An 18379-nucleotide genomic window follows, 5' to 3' on the forward strand; every position below is an offset into this window, starting at 1 on the left:
AATGTACAGAGTGCTCTACAGTAACTTGAATGTGAGGTTAAGAATCATAGAGTCTCCAGATAGAACAGGACTTCAAAACTCATATATTCTAACCACTTCCTTGTTAACATTGCTTTGTAAACATCTGTTGCATGTGAAAATGTTGTCTTTCTTCAACTAGATTATAAGCAATTCCATTAAATCCTTTTATGTCTGTGCACTCTGCAAACATTTATTGAGCACCCACTATGTACCAAGCACTATTCTAGGCACTGGGGACACAGTGATAATTAGACATTATCTCTGCTCTTATGGATATTAATTTTAGTGGGATAGACATATTTTTTAATTATGTAACTTCCATGGTGATAAGTGCTCTAATGGGAAGAATATGGTTTACCTGATAACAGGAGCTCCTTAACCTGACCTGTGACATCAGACAAGGCTTCCCTGAGGATGGGACATTTAAGCACCTATAGACATTCAGTCAGTATTTGTTGAATAAATAGAGGTGAAGCATGAAAGATAAATAGAAGTTATCCAGGGACTTCCCTGGCGGTCCAGTGGTTAAGACTCCATGCTTCCACTGCAGGGGGCACAGTTTCGACCCCTGGTCAGGGAACTAAAATCCCGCATGCTGCGCAGTGCGGCCAAAAAAAAATAGAAGTTATCCAGGTAAAGTAGGCAGAGGTGAGAGGGGGACAGCAGGGGAGCTGAGTGGCCATGGTGGGTTTGAGGTGCCAATGAGACATCAAGATAGAGAAACCAGGTGGTCCATTGAATGTATGTGTCTGGAGCCCAGAAAGAAAGGCTGGGACCACAGCCAGGGGACCTCCAACTCCAACATGTAAGTCAGGAAGAGGAGGAAAAACCATTGAAAGACTAAAAGGGGAGGCCAGAGACACAGGCAGAAAACCAGGAAAGGATATGTCATAGAAGAAAGCTTTTCAAGAAGCCAGCCAGCTTCCAAGACTGACCAGGAGGCCCATCCTTTTGCCACCCACATCTCCTCAGTGCTGGGAAGTGAGCAGCCTGGACTGACTATACAAGCTTCCTATAGGACAAACAAACTACTGTTTTTTTCATTTTGAATTAGTATAAAACCTTTCTTCCTAATGAATTTTCTACTTCAAAGTTAACCATGTTGATCTGAGTAGCAATTAGTGTTTGATTTTGTGGGTGTTTTCATTTATGACACTCAAATTTTAAAAGATAAACTCTACCTAATCTCAGTTTCATTTTAGGCCTCAGTGTCACAATGCTCTCCCAGTTTAGAGTATCAAAGGGAAACAGTCTGGAGCTAGGATTTCAGTGGCTTAATAAACAAAAGATCTAGTAACATGAAATTAGATCTTGATTACTTTTGCCAGTGAGGGGTAGGAATACATGAATAAAATTAATGGAACCTAAAACCCCAAGTTCAACCTTTTTTCCAATTAAATATTTATTTTTTAAATTACAGAAATTTTTTAAATTAAGAAAATCTTACAGTAATCTCCCTGTCAGTCTCCTTTTACCCTGATCTGGAAGAGATGAAGCTGCTGAAAAGATGGGGGGACATTGATAACGTGCCAGATATCCTAGAAATTGAGAAATCAACTCCTCAATAATATTAATATAGCTATCTCTTACTGTTTCAGGTTAGATCTCCAAAGAGTGCTTCTGTTTCTAATTTTTTTAACAAGCTTCCATTGAATATTTACCCAATACAAGACACATGCTAGAATTATGAAATGAAAAAGACATTGTCCTGTCCTGAGGGGTCTTAGATTCCACCAGTGAGACAACAAGCGACAAGGCTGAATGCACTAAGTCTAACAGAATCACAGACAAAACGGTGGAGCACAGGGGAGGGAATGACTTACATTCCAATGTGTGTGGCGCCCAGGGAAGGAAGTGGATCAGGGAGGCCTTCGTGGAGGATGATGAGAAGTAACGACAGAACATTCTGGGGGAAGGAAGAGCAGGAACAGGACTTTGCAGTTACTCTGTGAGCCTGAGGTAAAACTCTTGATTGATTTGGCTGAAACGTGCAGGTGCGTGAGGAAAGGTTGGAAGAGTGGGTAGGAAAGTCTGTTGGGGCTGAAACATGAAGGATCTTGAGGATCTTGAGGGTGGATTGTATTTTTCATGAAAATGGGGAAGCTTTCTGAGAACTAAAGTGCCAAGATTGGCTTTGTGAGTTAGAAAGAAAAGTGTGGCAACAATATAAGTCACGGGTTTAGGATAAAAGAGACTGGAGACAGGGAAAACCCCCTTAGGCGGTTATTGAAATGACCAAGTTCAGGGTTGCCCAACATGTTCCAAGGAACACTGGTATTTTCAAAAGAAAGGTGGGGGAGGACAGTCTTCTTGGGGAGTCATAATGCATATTAGCGTATTAGGTGCTCTTAGATGTCCTGCAGTAAAAACCTAACTTTGCACAACCCAGTGTATCCCAAACTCATCTGACCAAAGCATCTTTGTTGTGATGGTGGTTGTAGAACATCTATTAATACTCAGTAAGACCCTAGGGTTAAACAGGGTGTAACTGAAATGTATAATGTGAAATGTAGTTCATGTAGTAGATGATGAGGTTCTGAACTAGGATATAGCAATATAAGATATAGCAATCAGGGCTTCCCTGGTGGCGCAGTGGTTGAGAATCTGCCTGCCAATGCAGGGGACACGGGTTCGAGCCCTGGTCTGGGAAGATCCCACATGCCGCGGAGCAACTAGGTCCGTGAGCCACAACTACTGAGCCTGCGCGTCTGGAGCCTGTGCTCCGCAACAAGAGAGGCCGCGATAGTGAGAGGCCTGCGCACCGCGATGAAGAGTGGACCCCGCTCGCCACAACTACAGAAAGCCCTCGCACAGAAACGAAGACCCAACACAGCCAAAAAATAAAATATAAAAAAAAAAAGGTATAGCAATCAGTCCTGTGTTCAGTATTTAAAATCTTGAAATATTTCCAATACGATGATTTCCTCAGTTCAGTCATTTCTCTTTGTATCCTGTACACAGGAAAAGCCAAAGATGAGAATTTGGGGCCACGTCAGGAACTGGGGATCCTGGGTTCTGCTGGAGGGCTGAGGGAGTGACAGGAGAGGCTGGGGGCAAGAGAACTGGTTAAAAGACTGGTTAAGAAGCTGTTTTCGGGGGCTTCCCTGGTGGCACAGTGGTTAAGAATCTGCCTGCCAATGCAGGGGACACAGGTTCGAGCCCCGGTCCAGCGAGATCCCACATGCCGCGGAGCAACTAAGCCCGTGCGCCACAACTACTGAGCCTGCGCTCTAGAGCCTGCAAGCCACAACTACTGAGCCTGCGTGCCACAGCTACTGAAGCCCGTGCGCCTAGAGCTCGTGCTGCGCAACAAGAGAAGCCACCGCAGCGAGAAGCCCGCGGACCACCACGAAGAGTAGCCCCCGCTCGCCGCAACTAGAGAAAGGCCACGCGCAGCAATAAAGACCCTGCGCAGCCAAAAATAAATAAATAAATTTATAAAAATTTAAAAAAAAGAAGCTGTTTGGCACCAAGTGTCATCACCACCCCGGAAAGCCAAGCAACTTTCCCTTTCTCCCAACCCTGCAGGAAACAGGAAGTAAAGGCAAATTTTACCTCCAGGAAAAATACAATGTAGAAGAAAGGAACTGTAACCATCCTACACTGCTTAGTTTAGGCATAATGATGTAATCATTTAATATCGACTTTAAAAAGAAAGGCTGCGCTACATTCATATTGAGAGGTGGCAGGATATGAGAGAGCTCTAGGTCCTTGCTGACCAGAGAGAAAGTAAACACCGTGATCTAAGGCTGATGAGTCAAGAATCCATGGTATAAGCATGTTATTTAGATAGAGGTGAACACCAGAAAAAACAATTACATTAGAAGGAGATGCCTCTGCGTAGTAGCAACATGGCTAGGGGAGGGAAACACTGATTTTGTTGCATTTTAATACTATTTTATTCTTAAAACAGTTATATATTAGCTTGATAAAAATTAAAATTAAAAAATTCCAAGATTTGCAGTGATAAAGAGCAAAGCTGTATGCATTACCTAAAGATGAAGACCATTCTTTTATTCAAGACACATTGGCAAAAGGTACCTTCTGTGCTAGTCTGGATCATCTGTGTAGAGTTCTCTTGAGATCTCCAGGTAAAAGCTACTGAAGGCACAAGCTATATTTTGATAATGATTCTCCCTATGAATTATTTATCATATTTTTATATAGTGGAAAACTACCTGGCAACTGGTATATCATGGTTACATTGTGGATACAGATGGTTAATAAGCAGGGACTGCTATATTTGATTCAATAAAATAATTCTAAACCAGAAGCTGAAGTTACTTTAGAAAGCAGCTTACTACAGTAAAAGGAGAAAGGAAATCACTGTGGCCCTAGCACCTAGAGACCCTGTAAAAGCTGACATTTCTGCACGTGCATAGGAATCCCGGGTCAAGCACCGGGCAACTGAAAACCCAAGAAAGTGATTTAACTTGAAAGCCTTTAAAGACATTCATGTGAGCTACTCCTATGACAACACAGATGGATTACACACCAGTGAAGTTAGTTTGAGGCTAAGAGTTCATTTAAATATGGGACTACTCCTTTTAAACTCTGTGAGTTGAAAAATCCATGACTGTTGCGTACCTGTTTGCACTTATTTTTTTAAGGATCTTCCAGAAAAGCATCATCTCGGGCTTCCCTGGTGGCGCAGTGGTTGAGAATCTGCCTGCCAATGCAGGGGACACGGGTTCGAGCCCTGGTCTGGGAAGATCCCACATGCCGTAGAGCAGCTAGGCCCATGAGCCACAACTACTGAGCCTGCGCGTCTGGAGCCTGTGCTCCGCAACAAGAGAGGCCGCGATAGTGAGAGGCCCGTGCACCGCGATGAGGAGTGGCCCCCGCTTGCCACAACTAGAGAAAGCCCGCGCGCAGAAACGAAGACCCAACACAGCCAAAAATAAATAAATTAATTAATTAATTAATTTAAAAAAAAACAAAACTAGGTAGTAATCTAGTGACCTGCATTCTTATTCTAGATCTGTTGGAAAAAAAAAAAAAGCATCATCTCACTTTCCCATGACAGCCTATGCCTGGAGGGAGCTTCGGTACTACACCTGCACAGCTAAAGAAGAGGCCTTGTTTGTAAAGGCTGGGTCAGGGATTCTGCAAGAAGCTCAGAACATGATTTAAGGCTCTGTGTGAAGTCATCGGATTTTGACACATATGCAAATGACTTCCCCGGCCATCCTTCACTGATCAAGCAACACCAGGAGTCAAAAGCACTTTTACAGTCCTTGGGACTCTAGGGACACACCACTTAGGTGACTGCTGGTGCTTACTACCTCCACCTTGGATGTGTTGAAAGAGTGGCAGATCAGTAAAGACTTAGGGGTGAGCAACCCTGATGACTCATCTGTGGTTCATTCAACATTGTGTGCCAGAACTGGGAGGACAAAAGGAATCTTTGAAAGGCCCGGTACTCAGGAAGCTCACAGCACAGATTCATAACAGATGATTACATACCATTCTTTTACAGAGGTAAGCAGCTGAGGCCGGGAGCATGGAGGCCTATCAACCACAGGCTTCACAGAGGAGCACCCATCTTCATCAGACCCCTCTCTGCCTTTTGTCTACAGATCCTGCCTTACTGTAATGTGAGCACTTTTAGTCAAAATTTGGTAGGACTGAGAAAATTTAAAATCTGCCTTGCCATTACCCAGGCTAGGATAACAGACACAGTTAAAGGCAGCTGCAAAATAACAAGAAAAGCGTCTCTCCCCGTGACACGTTACAGTTGTAAAGTATCAAAATAACACCTTCTTTGCATGACTCCTGCTTTCTTAACTCACTGAAAGCTTTTGTTCTCTAAAATCATAGATTATCAGAAAATTTCCTATTTGAAATTATATCCATAAAAATGAAACATTCCATTCCTGATTGAGAATCCAAGTCACTTTGACACAGAGAAGCAGCCTTGATTTACAACCCAGGTGTAAAGCTTCAGAAAAGGAGTTGTGGAAACAACATTCCACACCTAAACTTTTACTTTCCAAGGAAACATCACTCTGAGCTCAGTTCAACAGTTTAAAACTGACACTGACCACATGAGCCCTGTTTTGCTTTCAGCCTGTCACTGCTTCTTTTAAATTTTATCTCCACCATTCCCTCAAATCTTGTATTTTTAAAAAATATTTATTTATTTATTTGGCTGCTCCAGGTCTTAGTTGTGGCGTGAGGGGTTTTGGTTGTGATATGCGGAATCTAGTTCCCTGACCAGGGATCGAACCCCGGCCCCCTGCATTTGGAGCGTGGAGTCTTAACCACTGGACCACCAGGGAAGTCCCTCAGGTTCTTTATTAACTCTATACTTTGTTTGGTCCTCTGGTGAGTAGCCTCCCTCATTGTAATGGGTTAATAAACCTGACTTTGTCACATTACTGGTCTGTGGATGGGCTAAGACAGCATCATAATCTATGAGAGCCTTGTTGATTTCCAGAATCCTATCGTAACAATCTAGATAGTATTTGGGATATGACTATACAGCTGTGGCAGAGGGAAGGATTTGTACCTGAGGTTTAGTTTCTTAGCACATCTACCCATTTGTTAGCTTGAAATTTGATTCCACGCTTGAATTACAATGATTGAAATGTGATAACTGCACTTAAAGAGTCTTAAAGTCTACTACAAATAAATAAATAAATAAATAAGATATATGGAAAATTTGCATTCAGAGAAAAAACTTTCCCAAAGAAGAGTTTGATCTAACAAAGAGTTAACAACCTCAGAGGGCTGAATTCCTGGCCAATTCATACCAATCGTGTAAGACTCAGCTCAAACATTTCCTCCTCTCCAGAGCTGTCCCGAGTCCTTCCTTTTCTATACTCTGGTGGCACCTGGTGTTACATTTGTGCCATGGCCGACACCACACAATATTGTGATTGTTTGTTTACCTGTTTTCCCCCACTCATCTCAACTCGTTGAGAGCAGGCCCCTGTCTGTAAATTCCTAGCACCTGACACAATCCCAGGCAGAGAGGAGCTCAGTTAATGTTGATGAACTAATGAATGAAGGGGAGACTGGGAGCAAGAAAACCAGTTGGCAGGTGGTTGTAATGGTCCAAAAGGGATGGAAATGACCTGGACTCAGTGTGACTAGAGGAAAATGATAGATAAGTAGTGGACATTTGAAAGGAAGATGGAAAAAAAAACAAAAAAGACTTGATAACTAAGTGGAAGTGGGAAACAAAGAAAAATTTTCAATTTTAAGCCTACACAGCTAGGAAGTGGATACCACAACAGGCATAAAGGAATCCTAGAGTAGACAATTTTTTCAGTTTTTGGGTTTTCGGTTTTTTTTTTTTTTCTTTGGCCATGTCCTGTGTGGCATACAGGATCTTAGTACCCCGACCAGGGATCGAACCTGAGCCCCTTGCAGTGGAAGCTTGGAGTCTTAACCACTGGACCGCCAGGGAAGTCCCTGTTCAGTTTTAGATAAGCAGATTTTGCAAGGTCCTAGGAAAATCCAGTGTGCTTCTAGACATTCAGAATTAGAGTCAAGGCTCAAAATAGACTTGGGAACCATTAACATTGAGACTGAAACTTTTTAAAAAGTGGATGAACTTTCTAAGGAAGAGACTATGCACTGAATGGTTGAAGGACTGAAACTTGGAGAATGAAAAGGTCTAGAGGAAAAGAAGTAAAAAGGCAACAAAGAGAGAGCGTGTTTACAGAGGAACAGGGCAGTACAATATCCTGCACAGCAATGGAGAAGGACCGCCTGCAGGTGAGAGGAGGAAAACCCAAGAAAGTCACCTGAAAAACTATCAGAACTCCAACTTCAGCACGGTAGTGAGTTACAAAATACAGCAATTGCTTACAACAATCAATGGCTTTCCTCCAACTATTACCTGTTAGAAAATATAATGGACAAAATATACAATTTGCAATAGCAAAAACAAAAACAAAAATACCTAGGAGTAAACTTTGAAAATGTGTGGTAAATTTTACAAAGTTACAAAAACCGAAAGATTTTTTTTAAATATTTATTTATTTATTTATTTATCTGGCTGAACCAAGTCTTAGCTGCAGGGTGCGGGATCTTTAGTCGCGGCATGTGATCTCTTAGTTGCAGCATGTGATCTCTTGGTTGCGGCATGTGGGATCTAGATGGAACCCGGTTCCCCTGCATTGGGAGCGCGGAGTCTTAGCCACTGGACCAGGGAAGTCCCCAAAACTGAAAGATTTTAACAATGAAGAGATGTAGTAGATGGGAAACACTGTATTATGAAATGTTAGTGTCCTCCAAATTTACACATTAAATACAATTTAAAGCCAAAATAAATTCCAAGTGGACCAGTGAGATACTTAAAAAATAAAAAACAGATAAAAGATGTATAAATGGGGGAAAAAGGGAGAATGTGTCCTAGGCATAATCCCAAAAGCAGGACTAGTAAAAAAAAAAAAAAAAAAAAAAAAGATTGATAGATATGATTGTGAACGAACCTGGTCCTAGACCCCAAGCACCCCAGCTCAGGCCTTTAAAATGTCCTCCCCAGTCCTTGGATCTGTGATCCTTACAATCTGCACCCCCCCAACCCCCAACACCAACCCTGGCCTTAGCTCAAGGTATTTCCGTCCCCTGTACAGATGAATCATCTGTAACTATTCGCCAATGACCTTCACAATCCCACTGTAGGTGAAGCAACACTGCAGATTCTCAAATTCCGAAACCACTCCCACAGCCTTGTGATACAGCTAGCCCTCAGCCCTGGCTGAGAAATAGGATCAAGAGAAAAAAACAACCAGGCCATTGCTGGCACTGATAAGCCCAAAGCCAAAATTCCACACCATGAGTGTGTTTGGGCTGGGGTCGTTCTGGTCCTAGAAGTTACAGCAACACACCCCACCTGACCAAAAACAGGGACCAAAAGCAGGGGAAAGATAGTAGCAAGTACCTATTAGGATAAATGTTCAAATGTTCTCTGGCTTGTTTTTTCCTTGTCTTAAAAAAACAGGGACTTCCCTGGTGGCACAGTGGAGAGGAGTCCACATTCCCAATGCAGGGGGCCCGGGTTCAATCTCTGGTCAGGGAACTAGATCCCACGTGCAAGCCGCAACTAAGAGTTTGCATGCCACAGTAAGGAGCCCACCAGCCGCAACTAAGGAGCCCACATGCTGCAAGTAAGACCTGGTGCAACCAAATAAATAAATTTCTTTTTTTAAAAAGAGAAGTTATTACACAGCCTCACACCATACACAAAAATAAACTCAAAATGGCTTAAAGACTTAAATAAAAAAAAAATAAACAATCCTTCATAGTGGTTCTCAAACTTCAGAGCACATCAGAATCACCTGGAAGGTTTGTTAAAAAGATGGCTGGGGGCTTCCCTGGTGGCACACTGGTTGGGAGTTCACCTGCCAGTGCAGGGGACACGGGTTCGATCCCTGGTCAGGGAGGATCCCATGTGCTGTGGAGCAAGTATGCCCTCGAGCCACAACTACTGAGCCCGCATGCCACAACTACTGAAGTCTGCGTGCCTGGAGCCCATAGTCTGCAACAGGACAGGCCACCGCAATGAGAAGCCCGCGCACCGCAACGAAGAGTAGCCCCTGCTCACCGCAACTAGAGAAAGACCACGCACAGCAACAAAGACCCAACGCAGCCAAAAATAAATTAATTAATTATTTAGAAAAAAAAAAAGATGGCTGGGTCCCACCCCCCATGGCCTGGAGTGGGATCTGAAGGTTTGCATGTCTACAGGTGAGTTAAACCAAATTTTGAAAGAACAAATCATCACAATCTTATACAAAATCTTTCAGAGCACAGAAAAATAGAGTTCTCCCCACCTTGTTCTATGACAGGATATAACCTTGATCCTAGAAACAGATAAGAACAGCTAAGAAAGGACAAGTACTGGACAACATCACTTGAGAACATAGGTAGAAAAATTAAAACTGACAATCTGATTCTAAAATTTATATAGAAATACAAAGGGCCTAGGATAGCCGAAACAACTTCAAAAATAACAAAACTAGAGGGATTATACTACCTGATTTCAAAGCTTATTATAAAGCTACAGTAATTAAGACAATGTGGTATTAGCATAAATACAGACCTATATTTCAATGAAACAGAATAGAGTCAAGAAACAGACCTACACATATATGATCATTTCATTTTCAACAAAGGTCCCAAGGCAATTCAATGGGAAAGGATAATCTTTTCAACAAATGGTGCAGGAACATTATTGGGTAGCTATATACAAAAAAAAAAACAAAAAAAACACTCAACCTTTATCCCACATCACATACAAAAATTGACTTAAGATGGATCACAGACCTGAATGTACGAACTTAAAGTGTAAAACTTGTACTTTTATTATTTTTGGCCGTGCCGCACGGCACGTGGGATCTTAGTTTCCCAACCAGGTATCGAACCTGTGCCCCCCGCAGTAGAGGAGTGGAGTCTTAATCACTGGACCACCAGGGAAGTCCCTAAAGTATAAAACTTGTACATGAAGGGACTTCCCTGGTGGTCCAGTGGTTAAGAATCCGCCTTCCAATGCAGGGGACGCCACTCGATCACTGGTCGGGGAACTAAGATCCCACATGCCGTGGGGCAACTGAACCCACGCCTGGAGCCACAACTACTGAGTTCATGCACTCTAGAGCCCGTGCACCACAACTAGAGAAGCCCACACGGCACAACTAGAGAGAAGCCCACAACGAAAACCCAGCGCAGCCAAAAAAAAAAAAAAAAAACTTGTAGAGGAAAATAGGAGAAAATCTTAATGACCTTGGGTTTTGCAAAGATTTCTTAAATACGACACAAAAAGAAAACATTGATAAGTTGGACCTCATCAAAATGTAAAACTTTTGCTCTGTTAACTAAAATGAAAAGGCAAGCCACAGACTGAGACAAAATATTTGCAAAATACATACCCAACAAAGTAGACCCAATTTTAAAATAGACAGTTCACCAAAGATGGCAAATAAGCATAAGAAAAGGTGATCAACATCAATTAGTTAATAGGGAAGTGCAAATTGAAACCATAATGAGAAATCTCTACACACCCAATTGAATGGCTACAATTAAAAAGACAGACTAGGGACTTCCCTGGTGGCCCAGTGGTTAGGATACGGCACTTTCACTGCCTGCTATGGCCCCAGTTTCAATCCCTGGTCCTGGTGGGGGAACTAAGATCCCGCAAGCCATGAGCTGCGGCCAAAAAAAAGACAGACTTAAAAAATAAAAAGACAGACTATACCAAATGTTGTTGATGTGCACCAGTTGGGACTCTAATACACTGCTGGTAGGAATGCAAAGTGTTGCCATCACTTTTGAAAATAGTTTGGAAGTTTCTCAAAACGTGATACATATACCAACCACATAACCTAACCATCCTACTCCAAAATGTTTACCAAAGAGAAATGAAGGCATGTGCCCCTACAAAGACATGTATATGAACATTTATAGCGGTTTTTTTTTAAAATTTATTTATCTTATTTATTTTTTTGGCTGTGTTTGGTCTTCGTGCTGCGCGAGCGCTTTCTCTAGTTGTGGCGAGTGGGGGCTACTCTTCGTTGCGGTGCGCGGGCTTCTCACTGCGGTGACTTCTCTTGTTGTGGAGCACAGGCTCTAGGCACACAGGCTTCAGTAGTTGTGGCACGCGGGCTCAGTAGTTGTGGCGCACGGGCTTAGCTGCTCCGCGGCATGTGGGATCTTCCCAGACCAGGACTTGAAGCCATGTTCCCTGCATTGGCAGGTGGATTCTTAACTACTGCGCCACCAGGGAAGTCCTATAGTGGTTTTATTTGTAATGGCCAATAATTGGAAACAACCCAAATGTCTATCAACAGGTGATAAATAAATTGTAGTATAATCCATATGAAGTTCATACAGTAGAATACTACTCAGCAATAAAAAGGAACAACTATCTATAATATGCAACAACATGGATGAATTTCCAAATTAGTAGTCTGAGCGACTGAGGTCATGCAAAGAGTATATACTGCATGATTCTATTTATATAAAATTATGGAAAATGCAAATTATAGTGATAGATCAGTGGTTATCTGGGGTGAGGGGGTGCGGAGGAAGAGATGGATTACCAAGGGGCATGAGATAACTATTAGGGTGATAGATATGCTCAATATCTTGACTGTGGTGATGGTTTCATGGGTATATACATATGTCAAAACTAATAAAACTGTACATTTTAATATGCATTTTATTGTATATGTTTATACTTTAATAAAGCTATAAAAACATTAAAATATGCAAAACAACTCCAGCGACATATAAAAACTATAATTTGAACCTAAAACTGCTCTTAAAAAATTCAGTCTATTAAAAAAAAAAACCTATAATTTGGTCAGGGGAGAGGTTCCCAAGACCACCCCTGGTTTCAAAGATTCATTAGGAGGACTCACAGGACTCAGCGTGTAGTCACATTCATGGCTATGATTTATTACAGTGAAAGGGTACAAAGAAAATCAGCAAAGGAAAAAGGCAAATGGGCAAAGTCCAAAGAAAACCAGACACAAGCTGCCAAGAGTCCTCTCCCAGTGGAGTCACCAGGACACACTTAATTCCCCCAGTAACAAGTTGTGACAACACGTGTGAAATGTTCTCTACCAGAGAAGCTCATTAGAGACCCTGCTCCCAAGGTTTTTATTTGGTCCTGGTCATGTAGGCACCCTTGGTCTAGCAGTACCAAAATTCCAGACTCCCAGGAGGAAAGCAGGTGTGTAGCATAAACCACATTGTTTATACAAACAGTTTAGGCACAGTGAGCTATTTCTATCAGTTAGGGTGGTTGAAACCCTCCCCAGATTCTTAGTTTCCAGATGCCAGCCAGGGCCAAACTTGTAAGCAGGCTTTTCAAAGGATAGCAGTCAGGGGGACTTCCCTAGTGGTCCAGTGGGTAAGACTCCGCACTCCCAATGCAGGAGGCCCAGGTTCGATCCCTTGTTAGGGAACTAGATCCCACAGGCACGCTGCAACTAAGAAGTCTGCAACTAAGAGTTCACATGCCACAACTAAGAGGCCCACATGCTGCAACTAAAGATCCTGCATGCCACAACGAAGATCCGAGTGCCACAACTAAGACAAGGCACAGCCAAATAAATAAATAAATAATAAAAATTAATTGGCTTTAAATGGGAAAATTGTATACTGTGTGAATTATATCTCAACACAGCTCTTGTATTTTTTTAAATCAGTTAGGGTTGGTGAGCTTTGGTGAGTGGGGACTGTGTGACTGAGCGTCTGCAGTTCCCAGGCTTGTACTGACAGCAGGGATGGCTCCACTTCCCATCTAAAGGAAAATACCAGATTTTTTTAAATATAGCAGATGTAGAGAGATATAATCCACATATCATACAACTCACCCATTTAAAGCCAACCTATTTTTTTTATATATCAATCTTATATTCAGTCATCTTGCTAAATTCCCATATTCCTGAAAACCTGTCTGGGCTTTTTTAGGTAGAGAACTCTATCATCTATGAACAATGACATTTCTTTTTTCCTTTCCAATCCTTATACTTCTTTTTTTTTTTTTTTTTTTTTGGGCCAAGCCTCGGGGCTTATGGGATCTTAGTTCCCCAACCAGGGATGGAACCTGGGCCCCAGCAGTGAAAGTGCCAAGTCCTAACCACTGGACCGCCAGGGAATTCCCTAATTTATTTTTCTTATCTTACTCCACTGGCAAGGAGCACCAGAAAAAGCAATGTAGGCCAGACACTTACTAAAGTTTGGGCACTCTAACAGAGACCATGATAATGATATTGCTTAACTGTACCTTAAAAAATCCAAACATAATCTGGAGTTAGAAACAAAAACTAAGTTCAAAATTTTAAATCTGAAGATGCTCCACTTCAAGTGAAAACTCCATCCTTAAACAACAAGCTCTACCAGAGAGATTTAGAAGTTACATCCGTACTACCAGTGAAGGAACCATCAACAGACTCCACTGGTGTGCAGGGGTTTCAGGGTAAAGGAACTGAAAAATGTGGCAGTACTAAAACAAAAACAATGAATAAGCTTTCCCATTTCTCTAATTGTAGCACAATTAGTGATCATTTGAATTTGGATGAAATTACTGAAGATGATTTGCATGATGGTTAATGCTTGAGTAAAACAGAGGAACATTCTTTTGAGAGGAAGCACTAGACCCAGTATTAGTGATCCGACTTCAGTGAGAGTGAGGAAAATGATGAAGAACTCACTATGAGTAAAAATGAAGGAAAGTTTGTTTTAAGTGAAGGAAAAGCCCCAGTAAAAAAGAACCCACCTAAATTAAAATGTAATACTTTGAGGATACCAGTAGATGGGGCTGCTATAGCAGCCAATAAAATAATCAACTCACACCAAAAAGTGTTTCTCTCACTTCAGAACCTATAAGGAAACCATTACAAATATTCAGCCCTGCAGCTAAAAGCAAGAGGTCAAAAGATTCCACCAGCAGCATCAGGAAGTAGTGGCAAGAGCAGCAGACTACTTGTGAATGTTTGTATTAAGTCTTGATAACTGGTACAATGTTTTACAACAATTTCAAGCATATTCCTATAGAACACAACATCTGCTGAAACAGAAACACAGTGAAATTGAGAGATCAGCACTTCTATTTAAGGCATGGAGGAAAGCTATGTGAATGCCTATGTGCACATGTGTCTGTGTGTCTGTTTAAACAATCTCTTTGTATTAAATCAATAATATAGCAAGTGCTTCTCAGGTACTTAGTTAGCCCTACTATAATGCCAGGTAATATCTTTTTTAGGTAGATCTAAATTTATCATGAATAAATAGAGTTACAAGTATTTTATGTAAAGGTATGAATTTTAATCATCTGCTAGTTATAACTATAATTTATATCATATATAGATATCATTTATATATGTCTCAAACCTTGTTAACCATTAAAAATTAACAATACCTAGCCTAGTTTATTGTGCTTTGTAAAAACATAGATGTTAACACAAAAAAAGCAATTCAGAATTATGATTAAAGTGGGCATTTGCCTTTTTATTAAAAAGCAATTGCTCCTTCAATAGCTGAATGGCTAAACAAACTTTATCACATAGAGAAAATGGAATACTACTCAGCAATAAACAAGGAATGACCTATTGACACATGCAAAAATTTGGATGGATCTCAGGGCATTATACAGAGTGGAAGAAAAAAAAAAAAACTATTCTCAAAAGACCACACACTGTGGTGGGAATGTAAATTGATACAGCCACTATGGAAAACAGAATGGAGGTTCCATAAAAAACTAAAACTAGAACTACCGTATGACCCAGCAATCCCACTACTGGGCATATACCCTGAGAAAACCATAATTCAAAAAGAGTCATGTACCACAATGTTCACTGCAGCTCTATTTACAATAGCCAGGACATGGAAGCAACCTAAGTGTCCATTGACAGATGAATGGTAAAGATGTGGCACATATATACAATGGAATATTACTCAGCCATAAAAAGAAGCGAAATTGAGTTATTTGTAGTAAGGTGGATGGACCTAAACACTGTCATACAGAGTGAAGTAAGTCAGAAAGAGAAAAACAAACACCATATGTTAACACATATATATGGAATCTAAAAAAAAAAAATGGTTCTGAAGAACCCAGGGGCAGGACAGGAATAAAGACTCAGACGTAGAGAATGGACTTGAAGACACAAGGAGAGGGAAGGGTAAGCTGGGACAAAGTGAGAGAGTGGCATGGACTTATATATACTACCATAAAACCACAGTAATGAACATGGTATGGTATTGGCACAAAACAAATAAACTAATAAAACAGAATGGAGAGCCCAGAGTTAGATCCATGCATATTTGGAAATTTGATAAGACACCATTATAGGTCACTGGAGAAAGACAGACTTTTCAGTAAAGTGCTAAATATTCACATGGAAAAAATAAATCATTGGTAGATTAAAGAATAAAATATGAATAGATAACTTGGAAACTTTCCAAAGAAAATACAGAAGAATATCTTTGACCTTAGGGTAAGGAGTTATTAAGACACAAAAAGTGTTAACCATAAAATGACAGATTTGACCATCTTAAAAGAACTTTTTTTTTCATTAAAAGAAACCATGAGGAAGGTGAAATGATAAACCACAAAATGAGAGAAGGTATTTGCAGTACATATCACAAACAAAAGTTTACTACCCAGCTTTTCACGAAGATGGCGCCGAAGGCGAAGAAGGAAGCCCCTGCCCCTCCCAAAGCCGAAGCCAAAGCAAAGGCTTTGAAGGCCAAGAAAGCAGTGTTGAAAGGCGTACACAGCCACAAAAAAAAGAAGATCCGGACGTCACCCACCTTCCGACGGCCCAAAACACTGCGGCTCAGGAGGCAGCCCAAATATCCTCAGAAGAGTGCCCCTGGGAGAAAAGAGCTTGACCACTATGCCATCATCAAGTTCCCCCTCACCACCGAGTCAGCCATGAAGAAAACAGAAGACAACAACACACTGGTGTTCATTGTGGATGTCAAGGCCAACAAGCACCAAATTAAACAGGCTGTGAAGAAGCTCTATGACATTGACATGTCTAAGGTCAACACCCTGATCAGGCCTGATGGAGAGAAGAAGGCGTATGTTCGACTGGCTCCTGACTATGACGCTTTGGATGTTGCCAACAAAATTGGGATCATCTAAACTGAGTCCAGCTGACTAATTCTAAACATATAAGTTTTCACTATGAAAAAAAAAAAAAGTTTGCTACCCAGAATGTATTTTTAAATTTACCTTTAAAAAGTAAAACGAAAAACAGATAGTAATCACGAAAATAGAATTAAGATCACAATGAAAAATTGTTTGATACTCTTCAGATTGGTAGAAATTAAATCTGCTAAGTATTGACAAGAATGAAGATTCTTATGGGAAGTTTGGGAGATTCTTAAATGGGATTTCTTTTGTTTTCCTTGTGGATGTGTAAATTGGTATACCTACTGTGGAAAATGATTTGGCACTATCCTGAAAACTAAACATTCACATACAGTACAACCTACAATTACTACTCCTACATTTAACCCTAAAATTCTTGCAAATATGCATCAAGAAATGTGTATAGGAATGTTCATAGCATCAATGTTTATAATACCAAAATAAATAAATAATAATAAAAGCAACCCAAATATCCACCAGCAGGAAAGTAACTCTTCCTCTCAATGGGGAGGTTCAGCTCAAACATCACTTCATTAGGCCTTCTCCAAGGTCTATTTAAATTTAAAACACACATATATGTAGTCACTCTCTTATAGTAGCTACCCCCTTACTTTCACATCAAGACACAACTATCAGTTACCATCTAAAGTCAGTGTATTATTGGAAAAATCTGTCTTCTCCCCACTGGACAGTAAACTCCATGAAAAGAACATTGTGTCTCTTCTTACTTTGTATCTCTAGGCCTTAGTACATAGTAACACTGAAGTGAAAAGGAAAGTGAAAGAGAAATCAAAAAAGAGGGGGATGGGTGAGGTGGATGAAGAAGAGTTCATTGAGAACTTATCTACGAAACAGACTCACAGACATAGAGAACAGCCTTGTGTTTGCCTGGGGGGGGTGGGGGGAGGGATGGATTGGGAGGTTGGGGTGAGCAGATGCAACTGCTCTATATACAGAATGGATAAACAACAAGGTCCTACTGTATAGCTCAGGGAACTATATTCGATATCCTGTAATAAACCATAGTGGAAAAGAATGTGAAAAAGAATGTATATCTATATATGTATAACTGAATCACTTTGCTATAGAGCAGAAATTAATACATTGTAAATCAACTATACTTCAATAAAATTAATTTTTTAAAAAAGTTCATTGAGATCTCAGACAAAAGGGGAAACGGAGACAAGGTATAGAATCTACCACATGGAATGGAGCAACTCTGTATCTGGAAGATATGCTCATCACCTGAGGAAGGACTAAAGAAAGACAACATAAAGAAAAGACTTGGTAAAACTGGAAGAAGAAAAAAAAAAAAGATTTGGGGAGAGGATCTGGAGGGTACTGAGGAATTCAAAATTGTTTCCACTTTCTAGCTTAAGGTCTTACTCTGCTATTGATATGTTTCTTTGAGGGGTGGGAGGGCAGTATATTCCCATTGGAAGACAGTAGGAAATAAGATTCACCTTAATTGAAATGTGCTTTATCATCAACTTTGCTATTGCATAAAATAAAGGATGACAGTTGTTATGGGGTTAATTGTATCCTCTCATAATTCATACGTTGAAGTCCTAACCCCCAGTGCATCATAATGTGACTGTGCTTGGAGACAGGATCTGTAATGAGGTAATTAAGGTCAAATGAGGTCATATAGGTAGGCCCTAATCCACTATGACTGCTATCCTTATTAAGAGGAGATGAGGACAGACATGCATACACACAGAGAAAGATCATGTGAAGACA

General features: G+C 40.8%; 1 protein-coding gene across 1 annotated transcript; it reads left to right on the forward strand.

Annotated features, from left to right (window-relative positions):
• Positions 1 to 16159: 16159 nt before the first annotated feature.
• LOC133085404 (large ribosomal subunit protein uL23-like) lies at positions 16160 to 16649 on the forward strand. Its single transcript, XM_061182432.1, has one exon. It carries the CDS (start codon positions 16160 to 16162, stop codon positions 16628 to 16630), a length of 471 nt encoding a protein of 156 aa, XP_061038415.1. The 3' UTR covers positions 16631 to 16649.
• The last annotated feature ends 1730 nt before the right edge of the window (positions 16650 to 18379 follow it).

Source organism: Eubalaena glacialis, chromosome 2, assembly GCF_028564815.1.
Source record: "Eubalaena glacialis isolate mEubGla1 chromosome 2, mEubGla1.1.hap2.+ XY, whole genome shotgun sequence".
Taxonomy (NCBI): domain Eukaryota; kingdom Metazoa; phylum Chordata; class Mammalia; order Artiodactyla; family Balaenidae; genus Eubalaena; species Eubalaena glacialis.

Bases quoted from the DNA above. Each gene is read 5' to 3' on its own strand.
- LOC133085404 (XM_061182432.1), top strand. From the start codon at position 16,160: ATGGCGCCGAAGGCGAAGAAGGAAGCCCCTGCCCCTCCCAAAGCCGAA.